At 39.9% G+C, this 17,697-nt stretch overlaps 1 protein-coding gene across 3 annotated transcripts in view; it reads left to right on the top strand.

Moving 5' to 3' along the window:
- edil3a (EGF-like repeats and discoidin I-like domains 3a) overlaps positions 1–17,697 on the top strand; it is a 126,515-nt gene that overhangs the window by 65,064 nt on the left and 43,754 nt on the right. For 2 of the 3 annotated variants that reach the window (XM_026188922.1, XM_026188921.1), the window contains exons 4-5: positions 1,368–1,481; positions 11,187–11,368. In XM_026188922.1, coding sequence (XP_026044707.1) covers positions 1,368–1,481; positions 11,187–11,368 — 296 coding nt within the window. Of the gene's footprint in view, positions 1–1,367; positions 1,482–7,882; positions 7,902–8,408; positions 8,488–11,186; positions 11,369–17,697 lie in introns of those variants that run through there. The other variant, XM_026188924.1, reaches the window with a different exon arrangement.

The following is a 17,697-nucleotide window of genomic DNA, read 5'->3' as shown; positions in this document are numbered from 1 at the left end:
TTGTTTTGATTTGGTTCACTCTGATTGGTGTTTGGAAAGCAGTGTTGTGAGACTGATCAGCGTGTGTTTGAGAGGAGGCAGCGTAGTATCAACACTAGCTGACACATGGGACTCTTTTCTGGGATCATCTCTTGGGTGTCACGGTCTGCTGTGACAGACCGTGTGGAGAGTGCGTGGAGGACTCAGGTGCAGACACGAGTGACACGGGAGTAAACTTTAAACAAAAGCGAGCCTTTTATTGTGGCTGGTAACGCAAGAGAAACAAACAAGAATAAGGGCAGCTCAAAAGCAATAACTAAACAGAAACCTAAACTGGGAATGAACTAAGGTAAGACTATGAATACAACAGACCGGGCATGGAAACATGGAGGGTGGGAACACAGACGACGCGACACAGACTGTACGAAACACAGAGACTAAATACACATGAGGGAAGATCAGGGGAAGTGGATGCACATGGGGAACACAGGTGACACTGATAATCATAACAAGACACGGCAGGAGTGAACGTAACACTGATGGGAGATGGGCAAAGTAAAGCAGGAAGTACACAGAGGTTCAAACAGGAGGAGAGAGAGCACGGGGAGAACGCAGACATAACGGGCTGGGGAAAACATAGAATAAAGCACAAAGAGAGACGAGGGCTCATAAATACACAGAGGGGCACACAGGGGGTAAGAGTCACGAAGGGAAAACACATAAGGAACAACGTAACAGATCAACCCAGGAAGCATGGCCTAAATAAAGAACAAAATACAAAAATACATGAAAACTAAGAATACTGGGCCCACATGGCCCAGGACCATGACACCGGGTTTGGAGGGCTTTGCATTGGATGGTGTCTTGGGGCCTGGATTTAAGATGATTAAAAAATGTGAGTGCTCTCGTTTGAATGTTAATTGTCAGTGAATATCTGCCTAATTCTGCTTGACAGACATTTGCTGGTGTGTTGCTGTGTGTGTGTAAAGCATATATAGAGAATTCTGCATGTAGAGATTTCAAAGAGTGTTTATCTCAGTAGGTATAGCTCTGATGAATAAACCCCATACTTTGCTAACCTAAGTAGGCTTTTTGCAAACTACCCAAATGATGTGGTATGTTCTGAAAAATACTACAAAGAAAGTAAACTGTCAAGAAGTGGATTATATTCTAGCAAAAATAATCTTCCTCTGAGTTTTTGAGTTATTAGTTCCAAGAAACCTGTGTCTTTGTGTGAGCTTCCATGTGCACACAGAATTGAGAAACACGCAGAGAAAATTCAATATGTGCTCCCTACCAATCCATTTTAATGAAGATGAAGTCTTTGTAATTGCCCACGTCTGCTTCATATAAATGAATGCACTCTCTTTTTTTCTTGCCTCTTCCAGATATTAACGAATGTGAAAGGGACCCGTGTAAGAATGGGGGCATTTGCACAGATCTGGTTGCCAACTATTCCTGTGAATGTCCAGGAGAATACATGGGGAGGAACTGTCAATACAGTAAGTACTCCTGTTTCTTTTTTTGGCAGTGTTTACCTTCTAACTCTTACAACATACCATTGATTCGAACAGCACACCTGATGCTGCAGGTAATTGCACTGCTGGTAGTATTACCGACACAAAGTGATCGATCAGAGAAAAGGGGGGCTGGTAATTCTCATAAAGAGCGTCTGTCTTCTGCTTTAGTGCTTGGTGCACCTCCCTTTGATGATAGATTTTCAATGATATGCAAGTTTATCAGGAAAATCCCCACATGGAAAAAGCAGATTTAGTGAGTCACAGCTGGAAGACCTTGGGCTCTATGAATAAGTACACTTGGGAGAGTTTTGAAGTACAGTTTGAAGTATCATCCTTATCATCAGTTCAGAGTAAGATTTGAACATTTTCACCTAAATGTAAATAGCAGCTTTATGCAAATGTGACATTGATGTTGTTGTGCGTTTTAAAAAATGTAACACTTTCTCTGAATAAGACATCATTAAGACATTATAAGATATTGTAATGCATAACAATTAATTATTATAAGCACTAAAAATAATGTATTTCAATTCCAGTATTCAAATGCTTGCCTTCAAACTAAAATAACTGAACTACATGACACATTATAACTACTATGACTTAACCGTTTATAAAGTCACAAAGAGATCCATCCCTACAAACCAGCATTCTTATAAATACCCAATTCTGGTGTTAATATAAAGTGAGATTCTTATGCAAAGTGACTGGAGGAGGTTATTATTGGCAAAGCTATGACACTAACACATTCTCAGCTATATTCTTTGCTGCTTAGTGTTAGACACAAAGAATCAGATGACTACCAAAACCTTATCAAGTGTTTATTTTCCAAAACACACAGTTCCAACACAGAAAACGGCACCGTCACAGTAAACACAGCTGCCAGTGGTACAAGTGGGAGGTATTATTGAGTATTCTCCCAGGACAAGTTTGAATGTGAAACAGAAAGTGAGGCTGATGTTGTGAGTGAGTATGTGAGCTCAGCCAGCTTTTATTGGGCAAATAAAAGCTAAAGTGAAAATGATCAGTATTATTAGCATCGCCAGAAGAAAAGAAAATGCATTTTAAGGCTTTAGTGATGAAAGACTGCAAATTTTGTGCGTAGCTATCAAATGTTTACTGATGCCATATAAGTGCCTGAGACTTGATGCCTTTTGGTCTTGTGTTGGGGAGAATATGGTGCTGCCTAATGTAAGGTCAAATTGGCTCATGCTGGCTCATGCAGAGTCATTTGGGATGCTGGCTGCACAGAAAAACATGCATTTCATGTTGCTGGTTACAAAAACACAGAAACCTAAACCTGAACATAAAGGGTCTTGGAAATGTTTCATATGTTCTACAAAAGGCCTAACAGAAAATTGTTTCTGGGCTCTTATTGAAAGGAATCAGTTGGGTGTGAGGGTTAGATTTCAGGTGAAGAGGATTAATAACTGTAGGAGCCACCCTGTGAACAGTGTGCTTTCTGAGCACCATTAAATGTAAAGAACCATACAGTTAGACTCATAAGTATTTGGATAATGGCACCATTCTTTTTATTTTGTCTGTGTACATCACCACAGTGCATTTTAATTACACAACCAAGATTTGACTGAAGTGACCACTTAAAGTTTTTTCAGCAAGTATTGCATTGCTTGTTTAGGAAAATATATATATATATAGCCGTTTTTATACATATTCCCCATTTTCACAGGCCCCAAACAAACTGAATTTAAGGATTGTTTTGATACTCGGATGAAAATCCTTCATAATCAATAACTGCCTGAAGTCTAGAAGCCATGTATCCACTGTAGCCACCTTCAGCTGCTGCTTGCTTGTACTGTATGTCTCTCTGTTTGGTCTGTTGAGTTCAAATCAGCTAACGGTCACGTCACTGGTTCCACTGGCAGGCCTACATGCCCATGTCATAACATTGCCTCCACTATTTTGACAGGTAATGTGGTATGGTTTTCGAATCACGAGCTGTTTCTCTCCTTGTTCACACTTTTCACTTCCTATTATTCTGGTCTAAGTTAATCTGGGTTTCATCTTTTCAAATTTGTTGGGATCTTTGTTGTTGTTTTTCCCTCAAATGTGCAGATGTCTTCTGGCAAAGTCTAATCTAACCTTCTTGTTGAACAGCGGTTTGCACCTCGTTGTAAACTGTCTATATTTCTGTTCATGACGGCGTTGACCGTCTTGATTGTCGACCCTGGCAGTAGTACACCTACCTTCATGAGAGTGTGACTGTCTTTGTTAACCACACACACACACACACACACACACACACACACACACACACACACACACACACTTGTGTGTGTATATATGTATATATATATATATATATATATATATATATATTAGGGGTGCAACGATACACAAAATTCACAGTTCGGTTCGGTTCGATACTTTGGTGTCACGGTTCGATATTTTTTCGATACAAAAAAATGTTCATGCCTTTTTAATTTGTCATTTATTAAAATTATAATTTTTATATATTATAGTCTGATTTGTCATAACTTTTCCGTTTTGTGGTAAGCTTTTCTTTGGCTGTCACTTCTTCACCCTGACCTGTCTTATTTGGCTCAGCAGAACTAAAATATATATCCTGCTGCTTTTACACACGCACTCACATAAGCTCAGCGATTCTCTGCGCGATCAACCTCTCACATGTTTAAGCTTGCTGCGGGAGATTTCACTTGTCATGTTTGCATAGTAAGCTAACGATTGATGAGTTGATGTCAGAGGAATTGGTGCGCAAATTATCATCACTCACCAATCAGTACTGTCGCTCTCTATGCACAGTTCGCGCGATTGCAAAGTGAAAGCAAAAAACAAGCGCAAATTCAAACGCGATTTCAATATGTCACATATTGACAGTGGCTCACCGATGCCAATAATATATACATATATATATATATATATATATATATATATATATATATATATATATATATAACATTTAACATTTGAAGAAGTAAGAAGTTATCATATCATCATAGTATAGTGGTCACATTCTTTAGGAACATAATTAAACCTAATATTATAAACATATTATAAACATTTTAATTCTCATAAAATGAAAGATGGATTTGTCTTGTCTTGTGTAAGTATTTTGTGTTTACCAGCCCTCTTTTTTTCCCACTGGCTGCATGGAAAGAGTCTTTAAAGGAGTAGGTTTTTGCAAGAAGCCCAAGAGCTCAAAGAGGCTTTATGTGTTTATTATGCTATTGTGAGGATTTCGTCTGCAGTCTAGGAAAATATTAGGATTAATATATCAGTGAACTTGGAGCCCTGAGCAGGCCCCCAACACGGCTACTCACAAATTAATTCATCAGATTTTGTTTGCTTAATGTGCCTTATAATCGGAAAAATACGGTAACTTCTACCTTCCTTTAGCATGTCCAGAAGTCAAACTTCTTGTGTGATGGTTCCCTTCTTCCTCTGCCTTTTGGATGCTACTGCAGGTGCCTTTGACGGTGCAAAACATTTTCAGAATCAGAATCAGAATACTTTATTTACTATTTACTATATACTATTTACTATAATTACTTTGTTGACATTGTTGTGTTTGTTGGGGAGAGAACTTACAAACATACAGTACAGCACTTCAGAGTCACACTGCTAGCGATCGCAGATTTATGTAAATTTGACAAGCTGAATGCATTCTGTACTGGACAGATGCGGCACGGAGGAGACTGATTGACTGATTGATAGTTACGCCTATTCAATTGTTTGCTAATGCAAATATCTAATCAGCCAGTCTCACGGTAGTAATTCAATGCATTTAGGCATGTAGACATGGTGAATATGAAGCACCAGAATGGGGAACAAAAGAAACTTAAGAGACTTTGAATGTGGTTGTTGGTGCCAGATGGGCTTGTCTTAGTACTTCAGAAACTGCTGATCTACTGGGATTTTCCTGCACAATCATCTTTACAGCTTTACAGAGAATGGTCTAGAAAGAGAAGATGTCAAGTGAGCACTTCTCAAGGTGAAATTTCGCTGTTGTGCCAGAGGGTAGATGAGAATAACTAGACTGCTTCAAGCTGATAGGAAGATAACAGTAACTGAAACGGAGTAGTGTACCCGAGTATTGTTTCCATGAGCAACCCCTTTGTGACCAGCAGGATAATGCATCATGTCAAAAAGCTCAAATCATCTCATACTGGTTTCTTGAATATGACAAGGAGTTCAATGTATTAAACATTTTAATTTTAATGTTTCTCATAACGCAAAGTGTAAGTATTTATTTTATTATGGTCATTTTGTATTGACATTTTTTTTTTCATATTGATTGCATCAGTGGTTCCCTATATATTAGCTGTTCTGTGAAAATGTAATTGTAGACTACGAGTTTTTCAATATGCTATAGACCATCCAAAGTTCAGAACTGCACAGCACGTATACAATATGTGCAGTATTTGCACCTGGTATTTCAGCTAATATTAATCAAAGGTTTTATTGGCTGACATACTGAGAGGTAGAGCAGGGAAAGCTTATTTTTAAAATAAACAGTGGAAACCTATTTCAAAAATGTATTTAGATAATATAATGTAAGGAAAGTTAATATGTGCATGTGGATTGTTGTACTAACACAAGCTATGCATTTTTCTCTGTTTGTTCTGCTTTATTCAACAAGAGCGTAGCAGTATTCTTTTAACCCTTGTGTTGTCCTCGGGATTCCCATATACCTGTTTGCCATTCACCTAGGGGTCATTTCTGACCCGAGGACAACACAAGGCACACATTGCTAGCTTGGTCACTTTTAAAGTTGCAGCTACACAAGAACATGTGTACAGGTGCATTTTATTCACCGCCATTTGTCACCTGTGGAACGTCTGTCGTGCGGCTAACATCTGTTAGGTGTATTTATTATTCTTTGACTTATCCCCTCTTTTTGCTCCATGGTCATTAGTATTGGTGCGGTGGCATTAATTTCAGTGGGGCGCTAATTTGTTTAGGCTTTAGGTAGGGCTTGTGGGAGATGGATTCAGCTGTCACATCACGGTACTGGCAGTGTTAGTGATGTGTGCTGTCGCAACGCTGATGTATGCTCAGGGGCCAGGAGGGCAAGGCCCCGGGGCTGGCTGCCTCTGCTGCTCTGACTGACGACTGGCAGGCAGCTCGTTAAGAGTGGCCCATCATTGCCACAAGGTCAGAGGGACCGTGGATTTGCAGCAGTGTCTTGTCACAACATCTATATGGAATGTCTTACAAGAGAGCTGCCCAAAAGGCACAACATCTAGACAAATATAATATTGTGTTGATGCAACACTGCACCTCGATCCGCAGGCTCTAATGGGGAAAAATAGATTTCCATTTCATTTTTAGGAGGTAAATTTGGGTGATATGACATTTGGTGCCAGTGTCTGAAAAAGCATGTGTAACTGCAGGGTCCCTAACAAATTGAAAGTCAGGATTCATTAAGAAGACTCTCTTATTAAATTAAACTTGCTGCATTCTTTGCATTTGGTCAGGAGAGATTGTTCTCCCCGCAACGCCCATGTTCTGTTCATATCATTCAAAAAAGTATATTTAAGCATGTTATCAGCACAGCTCTAGGAAAGGCAGTGAAAATAATCTGCAAAGTCTGAAAGAGTGGGTATCATGGCTGGAGACTCTTTTGTTTTTCTTAGAAATAGAGAAACGTATTCTGCATTGCGCGGTTACTGTTGTTCCTGACTTTAAGTTCCTAGGGCGACGTAATCAGTTCTGCAAAAAAAGTTCACTTTTTTTTCAACCTGGCAACCCCAAAGTCTGTAAAATCCAAGCAAATCTGCAGTTTGCGTTACTAATTCAGCATCTGAGCAAATGTGAAACAAGGTCACATTTTCCATTCTATCATCACTTAATTCCTTTCCAGTTAGACATTTGTTCAGTATTTTGTTGTAATCAAAACAAGGATTCTTGAGATGAAGCCTACAATGTGTTTTGTAAGGTCAGTGTGAACCCTAAACACCAAATTTTTGTCAGTGCATCCTTGAGTCCAGAAAAAGTTTGTGCCAAACTTGAATCTGTCATGATCCTGGGTCTGCTGACCCAGCGTTTTGTGTTTAGTTTATGTAGCCTTCAGGTTTCCTAAGTTTATCATTATCATGCCTAGGTGTTACTAGTTATTTTCCCCTCGTGTTTCCACTATGTTAAGTCTCCCCTGCTTTCATGTATTTTATGTCTGTGGCGTATGTTGTCAGTCCAGGTTGTCATGTTTATATCTCACTGTGTTTCCTGTTTTATTGTGAAGAGGTCTGGTGTTCTGTGTTCATCATGTTCAGTTTTACTCTCCCACTGTGACGTCATTATGTTCATGTGTGCCAGCTGTTTCCCCATGTGTTCCCACTTCCCTCATCATCCTGTGTGTATTTAGTCCGTGTGCTTTCAGTCATTTGTTGTCAGGTCGTCTGCTCATCCATGTCTCATCTCCAGGTACCCATGTCAGTTCACTATGGTTAAGGTTTTTCATGTTTTGTTATTAGTTCACCCAGTTTAGGTTATTGTTTAGTTTTCAACGATGCCCTATTATTTTGTACCCTCATTACTAGTCTCATTAAACGGCTTGTTTTGTTAATCCACACGACGTTTCGGTCTGCGCTTGAGTCCTCCTCTGCAACACATACGGCCTGCCCCAGCCAGACCGTGACAGAATCATTTCCATTCTTGCATTCCTGTGATGTTCAAATCATGGAATACCAAAAAAAGAAGAAAAACAACAGCTAATTCTGACACAGAGGCCTAAAAATGTGGCTATTATTACATATGTTACTTATTTGAAGTATATTAAAATGAACAGTATACTGAATCAGTGATTCAAACAAGTAACAAGAAAAACACTTTCCATGTATTTAGTTTCAACTGCTAGGCTGCATTTAAAAATAAAACCAGTTTATTCTTAGAGAGCCTTTTTCAGAGGACCAAATTAAGTTTGTCCAACAGGTATTGGAAACTCATGAGATTCTCAGAGTTTTACCAGTGGTGTATCCACCTACACCATCCTCTCATCAGTCTGGAAGCGGTGAGTCACATAGTAGAACTAGTGAAGCGAGAGTGATTTACCATACTCAAATATATAAACATATCTCTGTCAGTACGTGTACACAAAAAGAAATACTTGTGCTTCCTTCCAGCCTCCAGTAGATCCCCCTGGACTGTCCTCAGACATTACTCACTGTCTCCATGGCTCCCTGTTGATTAGCACCCCACTGTTTTTAGCAGCTGGATAAGTCATGCTAGGGTTGTTTTCATCATTCCACTCTTTTCTGACTCTTGGCTTTCTTGTGTGGTGTAAGCCTTCTCACACGTCTCAGTGTTGCCAGTTTGGTTGTCTGTTGGAATGCATGTGTGTCGTTTGGATCTGTGTTTCAGTACTGACTTTGAAATGCCTTTTTTTTTTTTTTTTTTTTTTTTAGATATTTTGTTTAAATGATGAAGGCAGCTTCATAGTATTTAGGTGACCATTGCTCCAGGCATCCCCTGAAGGCTGGTTCGCACAGCCACTTGCACTTCAACCAGCATAAGCAAGCTGTGTCTCGAGCTGAAGTCTGTACTTGATGTGTCCTCATTCTTTTGAGACTCTTCCAAGTTCCCTCAGTTTTTTTTCTGTGCTGTAGTTTTTAGAGCTCTTGCACTATATCTGCAATCACAAGCATGCTACTTGAATAATCAAATTGTTTGATTGATTTTTAATGACAAACCAGTGGTCCTAGAAAAATTTTAAAAATGATGGTGTCATTAACGATTAAGGTATTATTTTTTTTCGCATTCCTTTCAGAGACATACCAAAGTAAATGTGAAAGATAAACAAAGGTTGTGGGGAATTCAGCCTCCATAATGCTAGCATTGATAGAGAATGACATGCATCACACTGCAAACACTGTTGCAATCACAGCAGACCAGTAATAACTGAAAAAATCATGCAGAGACAAATCTTCTATAACTATAACTGAGAAGATAGAAGACAATGCCATTAAATAATAATTAATTGCTAAAATGTCATCAACTAGCTGACTTTTGCATAAGTAGCAAATAATCCTGCTCATCTTTATTACTATTAGTGCTATGAGTGGGTTCTCTAGTTTTCTTTCACATTGCATATCACGTGAAACCAATTTCTCGCCATTTTTTATGCAGGTAAACTGCATGTTACAGTTTAAAGTTTGCATGATGAGGAGTTTGGGAAGCTGGCTGTGTCACTGCAACATCACCCCTGTTTAACATACTTTATTGAGTGTGAGAGATTATAAACAGGTGGAGTAACAGCTGAATCACTTTTGGTGTCAATGGGCCACAGCTTATTTTAAGGTGCAACCACAGTTGCGTACAGTGTTTTCTTGCCCACATCACTTCCTTGATTCTGATGCTTTTCCACAGATTCGCAATTCGTACTTTCAAACAATATAGGATCTATAAAACATTTTTACATTATCAGAGCTGTCAAAAACAAAATCTGTTGTGTTTCGACAGAAACAATATTTTTATGTGCAATGTACTGTGGTATGTTGTATAATTTATGTACACCTTCTCCAGCCCATTCCATCTACATCTATATTCTGTGCCAAGTTTTTTTTTGTTTCATCTCTCAGTATTTTTCTTTTTTTAATGGAAACACAAAGAAGTACTTGTTGTGCAGAGCAATAAATTCTTTATTGGATCAGCATTGCCAGAATCCCTTTTGCCACAGGTATATTTATTAAAATGCATTGGATATGCCTGGACACACTAATTAGGCTTAACTGCAAAAAACAGCAGCTTTAAAAAGGGCTTTTTGACTGAGGATAATGGTGTCAGACTTCCCCATTTTAATGCAGCCTCTAAGATATTTAAAGCTATTGCAAAGCTTGTTGACTTTGGGAATGATGCTGTTCAACTGTGGCTGCAGCTCCTTGGGAGAGAGCCCGGGGGCTCTGTTCCTGATGGAAGAGATGAAGGAACAACCTGTTAGTCCATCAAATGTGTGTAGTAGCACTGAGACGGAGACAAGAGTCCCAATCTGCAGCTGTGACTTAAAAGAACTTGGGAGACATGAGAAAAGCGCGTTGTTGACAATCAAAATTGTAGGGACAGTAGAATAGAAAATAGCTATGGTGAACATAACAGTGAGTTAACAAATAATGCAACAATAGTCAAGAGAAAGTCAGAGTTTGAATGACCTTGGCTAATATAATACAAATGAAATTTTGGAGCATCTGGGAACTGAGAAGTGGTTCCACTTGAGAACTGGTGCCAAATTGCTCAGTCTATTGGAACTCCAAGCTGATCAGTTCCCTTTTATTATTGCTGGCTTAGTTTTCTGACAGTTGTCCATTGCAGAAGGCTGACACTGAATTCATGGCACTGGAGCTTTTTTCCCACCTAAGTCACATGCAAGCCTTTTTTGGCTACTCTTGGTCTACACTGTGTTCAGACATAGAGATAATAAAAGCAACCAGTGATGCTGTGTAGGCCTATATTGTTATTTTCCAATAAGCTCAGTAATCAATTGTGAATCAATGGGGAATCGGACCACTGAGGGGAATCCATAATGATGACTCCAATTCAACATTTAAAGATAAAAAGAGTGAAACAAAACAAAATGGGGAGGATAAAGTCAGTGGTTTTGTGTTTTTTTTTTAACATTATACGCGTTCCTGAAACTCACTTTCCCACATTTCTGAGTGTTAGAATGATAGGAGGACTCATCTATCGCTTCCTCTCTCTGTCTCTCTGTTCTCTCAGAATGCTCTGGCCCACTGGGCATGGAGGGCGGTATAATCTCCAACCAACAGATAACGGCCTCTTCTACCCACCGTGCTCTCTTTGGCCTACAGAAGTGGTACCCGTACTTTGCAAGGCTCAACAAGAAGGGGCTGGTCAATGCCTGGACTGCAGCCGAAAATGACAGATGGCCATGGATCCAGGTAAAGCACAGTCACAAGACAGGCGCCACATAAAGTTGGGCCACAGCCAAGTGCAAATGAATTCAGCTCTCAGTTACAGACAGATTCCTGTTTTTGATCTTTAAATGGTTTAGTGTTATATTATTTAGAGGATCCCTGGTGTTTCACGTCACCTGTTTGTAGCTGATGGTAAGTATAAAGTGTTTGCGGTTTGGAGTTAATTACAGATCCTGTAAAACTGATGGCTAGCTTGCTCTTAATAAAGACTCACCATAGGTTTAAGCTGTAGGGTAGAACAGATACTGCTGCAGTTTGGCTTAACATGAGAAACAACATCAAGTGGCAAACCGTTTACTTTTTAAAATCTTTATTCAGCGGCACCATCTCTTGTTTTGTTTGAATTGTGATTTACTCACAATAGTAGCTGTGCTGCCACTGTATCTGTTGTCAGAAATTGACTTTTGCAAAGTCCCCTACCGACAAAACTTTGTTGCATTGTTTTGTAATTATTCAGAGGTATTGTTGGTTTCTGTTTGTTAAGCGTTTTATGTTTTACTGAGCTATCGAGAGAAGTTTGATGTTTAAATTTATACTCAACTGTGTTGTAAACAGTAATTTTCTTGTTATCCGTGGGAAAAAAAAGGATTAATTGAATTCTGCTCAACAATTCCCTTCGTATTTTTGTCCTTTTGTACCCTAGAGTGTTTGTATAACCACCTAGAGGGCTTTCGTCAATAACAAGCATATAATTGTAAAATGAAAATGTGTGTTTATAGCAGCAAAGCACTGAGGCACAAAACCCTCCTCTTACTCCGACTTTGTTATAGTTAACCTTCACACTGTGCCATTAGTCGGTGCTTACTGTCAAAGAGCTGCATAGACAGATCGATATCATGGATTAGTTGTTGATCCTGAATTATGTCTGCACATCATATCAATAGATTCTGTCCTCTCTGGTCCTGCACTGTGGAAATCTTATTAATGTGTAGTCTTACAAAATTGTACTGATAAGAGCCTGGGAGCAGTTTTTTGCACTGAGTGAAGTGATGGTATTTAAATGTTTGCATCATTATTACCCAAAATGTAAACTGACCTAAGAGGAAATGGATTTATTTCTTTGGATTTATAGCAAAAATTCATTCTAAAACAGCTCTAGCACATGAAAACAGTTCTGATATCTGGATTTGCGCTCAACTCAAGATTTTCTACTCTTCATAAATAGACTCTGAGTTATATAGGATTTTTAAGGCGGATACCAATACCGATATTTGGTGATCTAAACATGCGATATATTGGCCAATAATTTTTATTTCGTATCAGACACACAAAACATGTTTAATACCATTTTATATTCAGAACAAGTTGTGGATTATTAATTTACGCGTTGCCCGACTCTGCTCAGATCAGCTGGTTGTTGTGTTTGCAGCTATGCAAACACGTTTCCATCTGAGAAGTTGCAGAGGCCTCCCTAGTGGACAGACTATTCGATATCAGAATTCACACCTTGGTTAACAGGTCTTTCTCTGGTCTCTTCTTTATTTTTTAAATGTTCCTTTAATGGCTATTATAAGTGCAGGTATCTTTAAATAGCTAATAATGGCCGATGACCCCTGCAGATACATCGGTCAGGCTCCAGTAATAGAGATCAATAGTAATAATGAACTATTTTGGAAATAAGGTGTTTTTTTTCTCACATTACATTCCTCTCACTCTGTACTGTGATGACAGACAGCAAACTTTGAAGCACGCTGTTGTCAGATATAAGAGAAACAGACAATGAACCGTGAACAAAGTATAATCGAAAAACACCATGACAGTGTGATGGAGAAAGTGAAGCTGTATGTAACAACAAGAGAAAAATAAGACAGGACAAAAATGGATTTGTAAAAAAAAGAAAGAAAGAGATGATTGAGAGAAGAGAGCCCTGGCACATGGAGAGGGTGAGGAGAGCGGCACATCAAACATTCAGGCAGCTTGTTTGACTTTAATGATGCCATGTGGGATGCTACGCAGGGTGCTGTAGGCATTGTGTGTTTCTACATAGGGCCTGGATAATTGGGATGTGAGTACAGAGGTATACAGTCATGTCAGTGTTTTGGGATTATGCTAAGGAGTCGGTGGTGTGCTTTTGTAGTGTGGAGTGACTGTTCACGTCTGTCATGCAAAGCAGGTTACACTGACAGATGACAATCCCGTCAGGAGACACTTCAGGTTTGTATGGCTATTTGTAAGGTTTACTCTGGAGCAGAATGTACTACAGTATGTGTTTGGATGCCAGCCAGTTTCAGCTCTTTCCCCCTAAATCTCAACAAATGAATCAGCCGTACACAGAGCAACGAATTTTGAATAATACATCATAGATTTTCAGACAAAGCACTTCATATGCCTTTGTTTGCATTTATGTTGGTTTGTGTGTTTTTGATTTGTGCGTGAGTGTGAGCTCGCTACTGTTCACACATCTATGTACCGTGAGACAGCCTTGCCACTTCTAGCTCACACATAAAATTGCATTTGAGCACTCAAGGGAAATATGCTGCCGGTCTCACCAATATCAGCAAAATATAGCTTTAGCCGGCTGTGCTGGAAGAATGAAACAATACAAATCACTTGTGAAGGCTAAAAGGGTCAATACATATTTCACCTGCAGTTAAGCAATTAATGACATTACATTAAAATGCAGATCTCCATCAGTATGGACACATTTCTTTGTTTATAGAACACGCTTAGATTCTTAGACTTCAATTCTGTTCCTATCTGAGAAGCTATTTCCTCTTCATTCCAGCGTGACCTCAGTTATTAAAACATTCTACCGTCTGCTGTGGTTGAAATGTGACCCTGAGAAAGGTTTTTCTGTCACAGTTTATTTTATAATCGCAGCATGACTGCACGGAGGTTAAATTGAATAAAGCCTTTGGACACATAGGCTTGAACGTTACGACTTTGAACTAAAAGGCCTGAGATTTCCTCCCAAAACAAACTCTTAGATAAAACCAGTTAAGATTTTGAGGTCTTAAACTTGCCGCTGCACCTTTAGCACTGAGAGCAACAACATGATTTGTACTCTGAGTTATTTAGCAGTTTCTAACAGTGGTATGGCGGCCATCAATCCCTTAGCAGAGAAGCATCAAATCACTCACAGTGGTTAACTTGCCTATTTCTGCTTCTGCTACAACACCTCGGTGGTGCTTCGATCTTTAGGTGCTTTATAAATGGTGTGAAGATTTGTTTTCCTGCCATTTAAAATCATTTAAACTTCTTCAATGTCCATCTGTTCACATACAATAACGTGCTTGTATATCACCAGCTACTGCTGGCTTTTGTTGGCCTATAAGTTGGCACTTTAATATAGTTATGATTGTGTTAAAGAATATAAAGTTTGATTACTGTACACACTAAACATTACTGAAATAAAAAACAAGAAAGAAAGAACAAAGAGATGCTGATGTTCAGCACTCTTGAGCCAACCTGTATTTATTTATATTTTCTGGCAGTATAGTATTTATTTACTAGGGATAGAATATGTGCAGCCATTTACTGAAACACACATGAAAATACAGCAACAATGGCAACAACAGAGTTTGTACAGTTCTAACAAACTTGAAAGTCAATGTTCAGCATCTATTTATTCATTACATTAATTTAGTATAATACTGCCTGAACTCTTCTAGGCAAAATGTATAGTCATTTCTTTAAGTAGTCCTCAGGATTAGTTCTCCAGGCTTCTTGAAGGACATTCAAAGATCTTCTTTTGGTGTTAGCTGCCTTTTTTGTGTTCTCTGTCAAGATGATCCCACACTGCTTTAGTAATATTGAGATCTGGACACGGAAGAGGCCAATCTGTGGCTGATTGTGTTTTATTGTGTGTTTGTTCTGTCCAGCTATGCTTTTACTACATTGGCAGTGTGTTTGGTATCACTGTCATGCTGAAAAAATGAAGCTTTTGCCATTCAGATCCCTGTTAGCTGTGTTTAATGGATCAAAATGTGATTACACTTTTGTGTGTTCATTTATGACATTTTGAACCAAAAACTTTAATTTTGGATTCATTGCTCCATAGCACCTGATGCCACTGATTTTCAGTCCAGTTATTGGGCCTTCCATAACCTTTCTTCCTCTGGTCTCTTCTTAAGGATTGCTTGTTTTACATCATCCCTTCCACTAAAACCATTTCTCATGAGATTTCTGAGCTCGGGTACAAGGACTAGATTGAAAATCACTAAAAAATAAGCCAATGTCCGAAGAAAACCTCTTAAAGACCTTCTGAAAGCCCAAAGACCTTATTTTAAAAAAAGAAAGTCTGGTTCCTTCAAAGCAAAACATAAAGAAATGAGGAGTGGCTCAAGACTGCACTGTGGTTAAAATTTGTTCCTGATGCCAAGGATAAAGAAGAAGCTTTTTAAATATGTGTAGCCAAGTGTGCTTGACTGCGTGTGCGTTTGCTCACATGCATTTTTAAGCAGTGGTGCCACAGGGCTGTTAGGTAGCTTCAAGGGCAGTCTAATTGTTACAATATTGTTGCAATTCCCTCCGCAGTTCTGATCTCAGCATGTAATCAACAAGGGGTATATTTTGCCTGACCTTTGTATGCCTGTGTGTACGCATGTGTGTGATGTTTTGCTTGTTGGTATGAATATTCTGTGTGTGGAATAATTAGTGGTCTTAACAACATACAGGGAGTGCAGAATTATTAGGCAAATGAGTATTTTGTCCACATCATCCTCTTCATGCATGTTGTCTTACTCCAAGCTGTATAGGCTCGAAAGCCTACTACCAATTAAGCATATTAGGTGATGTGCATCTCTGTAATGAGAAGGGGTGTGGTCTAATGACATCAACACCCTATATCAGGTGTGCATAATTATTAGGCAACGTCCTTTCCTTTGGCAAAATGGGTCAAAAGAAGGACTTGACAGGCTCAGAAAAGTCAAAAATAGTGAGATATCTTGCAGAGGGATGCTGCAGTCTCAAAATTGCAAAGCTTCTGAAGCGTGATCATCGAACAATCAAGCGTTTCATTCAAAATAGTCAACAGGGTCGCAAGAAGCATGTGGAAAAGCCAAGGCGCAAAATAACTGCCCATGAACTGAGAAAAGTCAAGCGTGCAGCTGCCAAGATGCCACTTGCCACCAGTTTGGCCATATTTCCGAGCTGCAACATCACTGGAGTGCCCAAAAGCACAAGGTGTGCAATACTCAGAGACATGGTCAAGGTAAGAAAGGCTGAAAGACGACCACCACTGAACAAGACACACAAGCTGAAACGTCAAGACTGGGCCAAGAAATATCTCAAGACTGGTTTTTCTAAGGTTTTATGGACTGATGAAATGAGAGTGAGTCTTGATGGGCCAGATGGATGGGCCCGTGGCTGGATTGGTAAAGGGCAGAGAGCTCCAGTCAGACTCAGACGCCAGCAAGGTGGAGGTGGAGTACTGGTTTGGGCTGGTATCATCAAAGATGAGCTTGTGGGGCCTTTTCGGGTTGAGGATGGAGTCAAGCTCAACTCCCAGTCCTACTGCCAGTTTCTGGAAGACACCTTCTTCAAGCAGTGGTACAGGAAGAAGTCTGCATCCTTCAAGAAAAACATGATTTTCATGCAGGACAATGCTCCATCACACGCGTCCAAGTACTCCACAGCGTGGCTGGCAAGAAAGGGTATAAAAGAAGAAAAACTAATGACATGGCCATCTTGTTCACCTGATCTGAACCCCATTGAGAACCTGTGGTCCATCATCAAATGTGAGATTTACAAGGAGGGAAAACAGTACACCTCTCTGAACAGTGTCTGGGAGGCTGTGGTTGCTGCTGCACGCAATGTTGATGGTGAACAGATCAAAACACTGACAGAATCCATGGATGGCAGGCTTTTGAGTGTCCTTGCACAGAAAGGTGGCTATATTGGTCGCTGATTTGTTTTTGTTTTGTTTTTGAATGTCAGAAATGTATATTTGTGAATGTGGAGATGTTATATTGGTTTCACTGGTGAAAATAAACCCCTCCTTGAATCGCTACCTTATCGTGGTGGAGGGGTTTGTGTGTCCCAGGGATCCCAGGGGCTATGTTGTCTGGGGACTTTTGCCCCCTGGTAGGGTCTCCCATGGCAAATTGGCCCTGGGTGAGGGACCAGACAAAGAGCAATTCATAAGACCCTTATGAAAAGGACACCGAGGGAACAGTTTACCCTGCCCGGGATAGGGTTACCGGAGCCCCGCCCTGGAGCCAGGCCCGGGGAGGGTGCCCGAGGGCGAGCGTCTGGTGGCCGGGCCTTAGTCCATGGGGTCCGGCCGGGCACAGCCCGAAGAGGAGACATGGGCCCATCCTCCCGCAGGCCCACCACCCGCAGGAGGCGCCATA

This window comes from Astatotilapia calliptera, chromosome 12 (genome assembly GCF_900246225.1).
Source record: "Astatotilapia calliptera chromosome 12, fAstCal1.2, whole genome shotgun sequence".
Lineage (NCBI taxonomy): Eukaryota > Metazoa > Chordata > Actinopteri > Cichliformes > Cichlidae > Astatotilapia > Astatotilapia calliptera.
The sequence above is the reverse complement of the archived record's forward strand: the minus strand, read 5'-3'. Positions and strand labels throughout refer to the sequence as shown.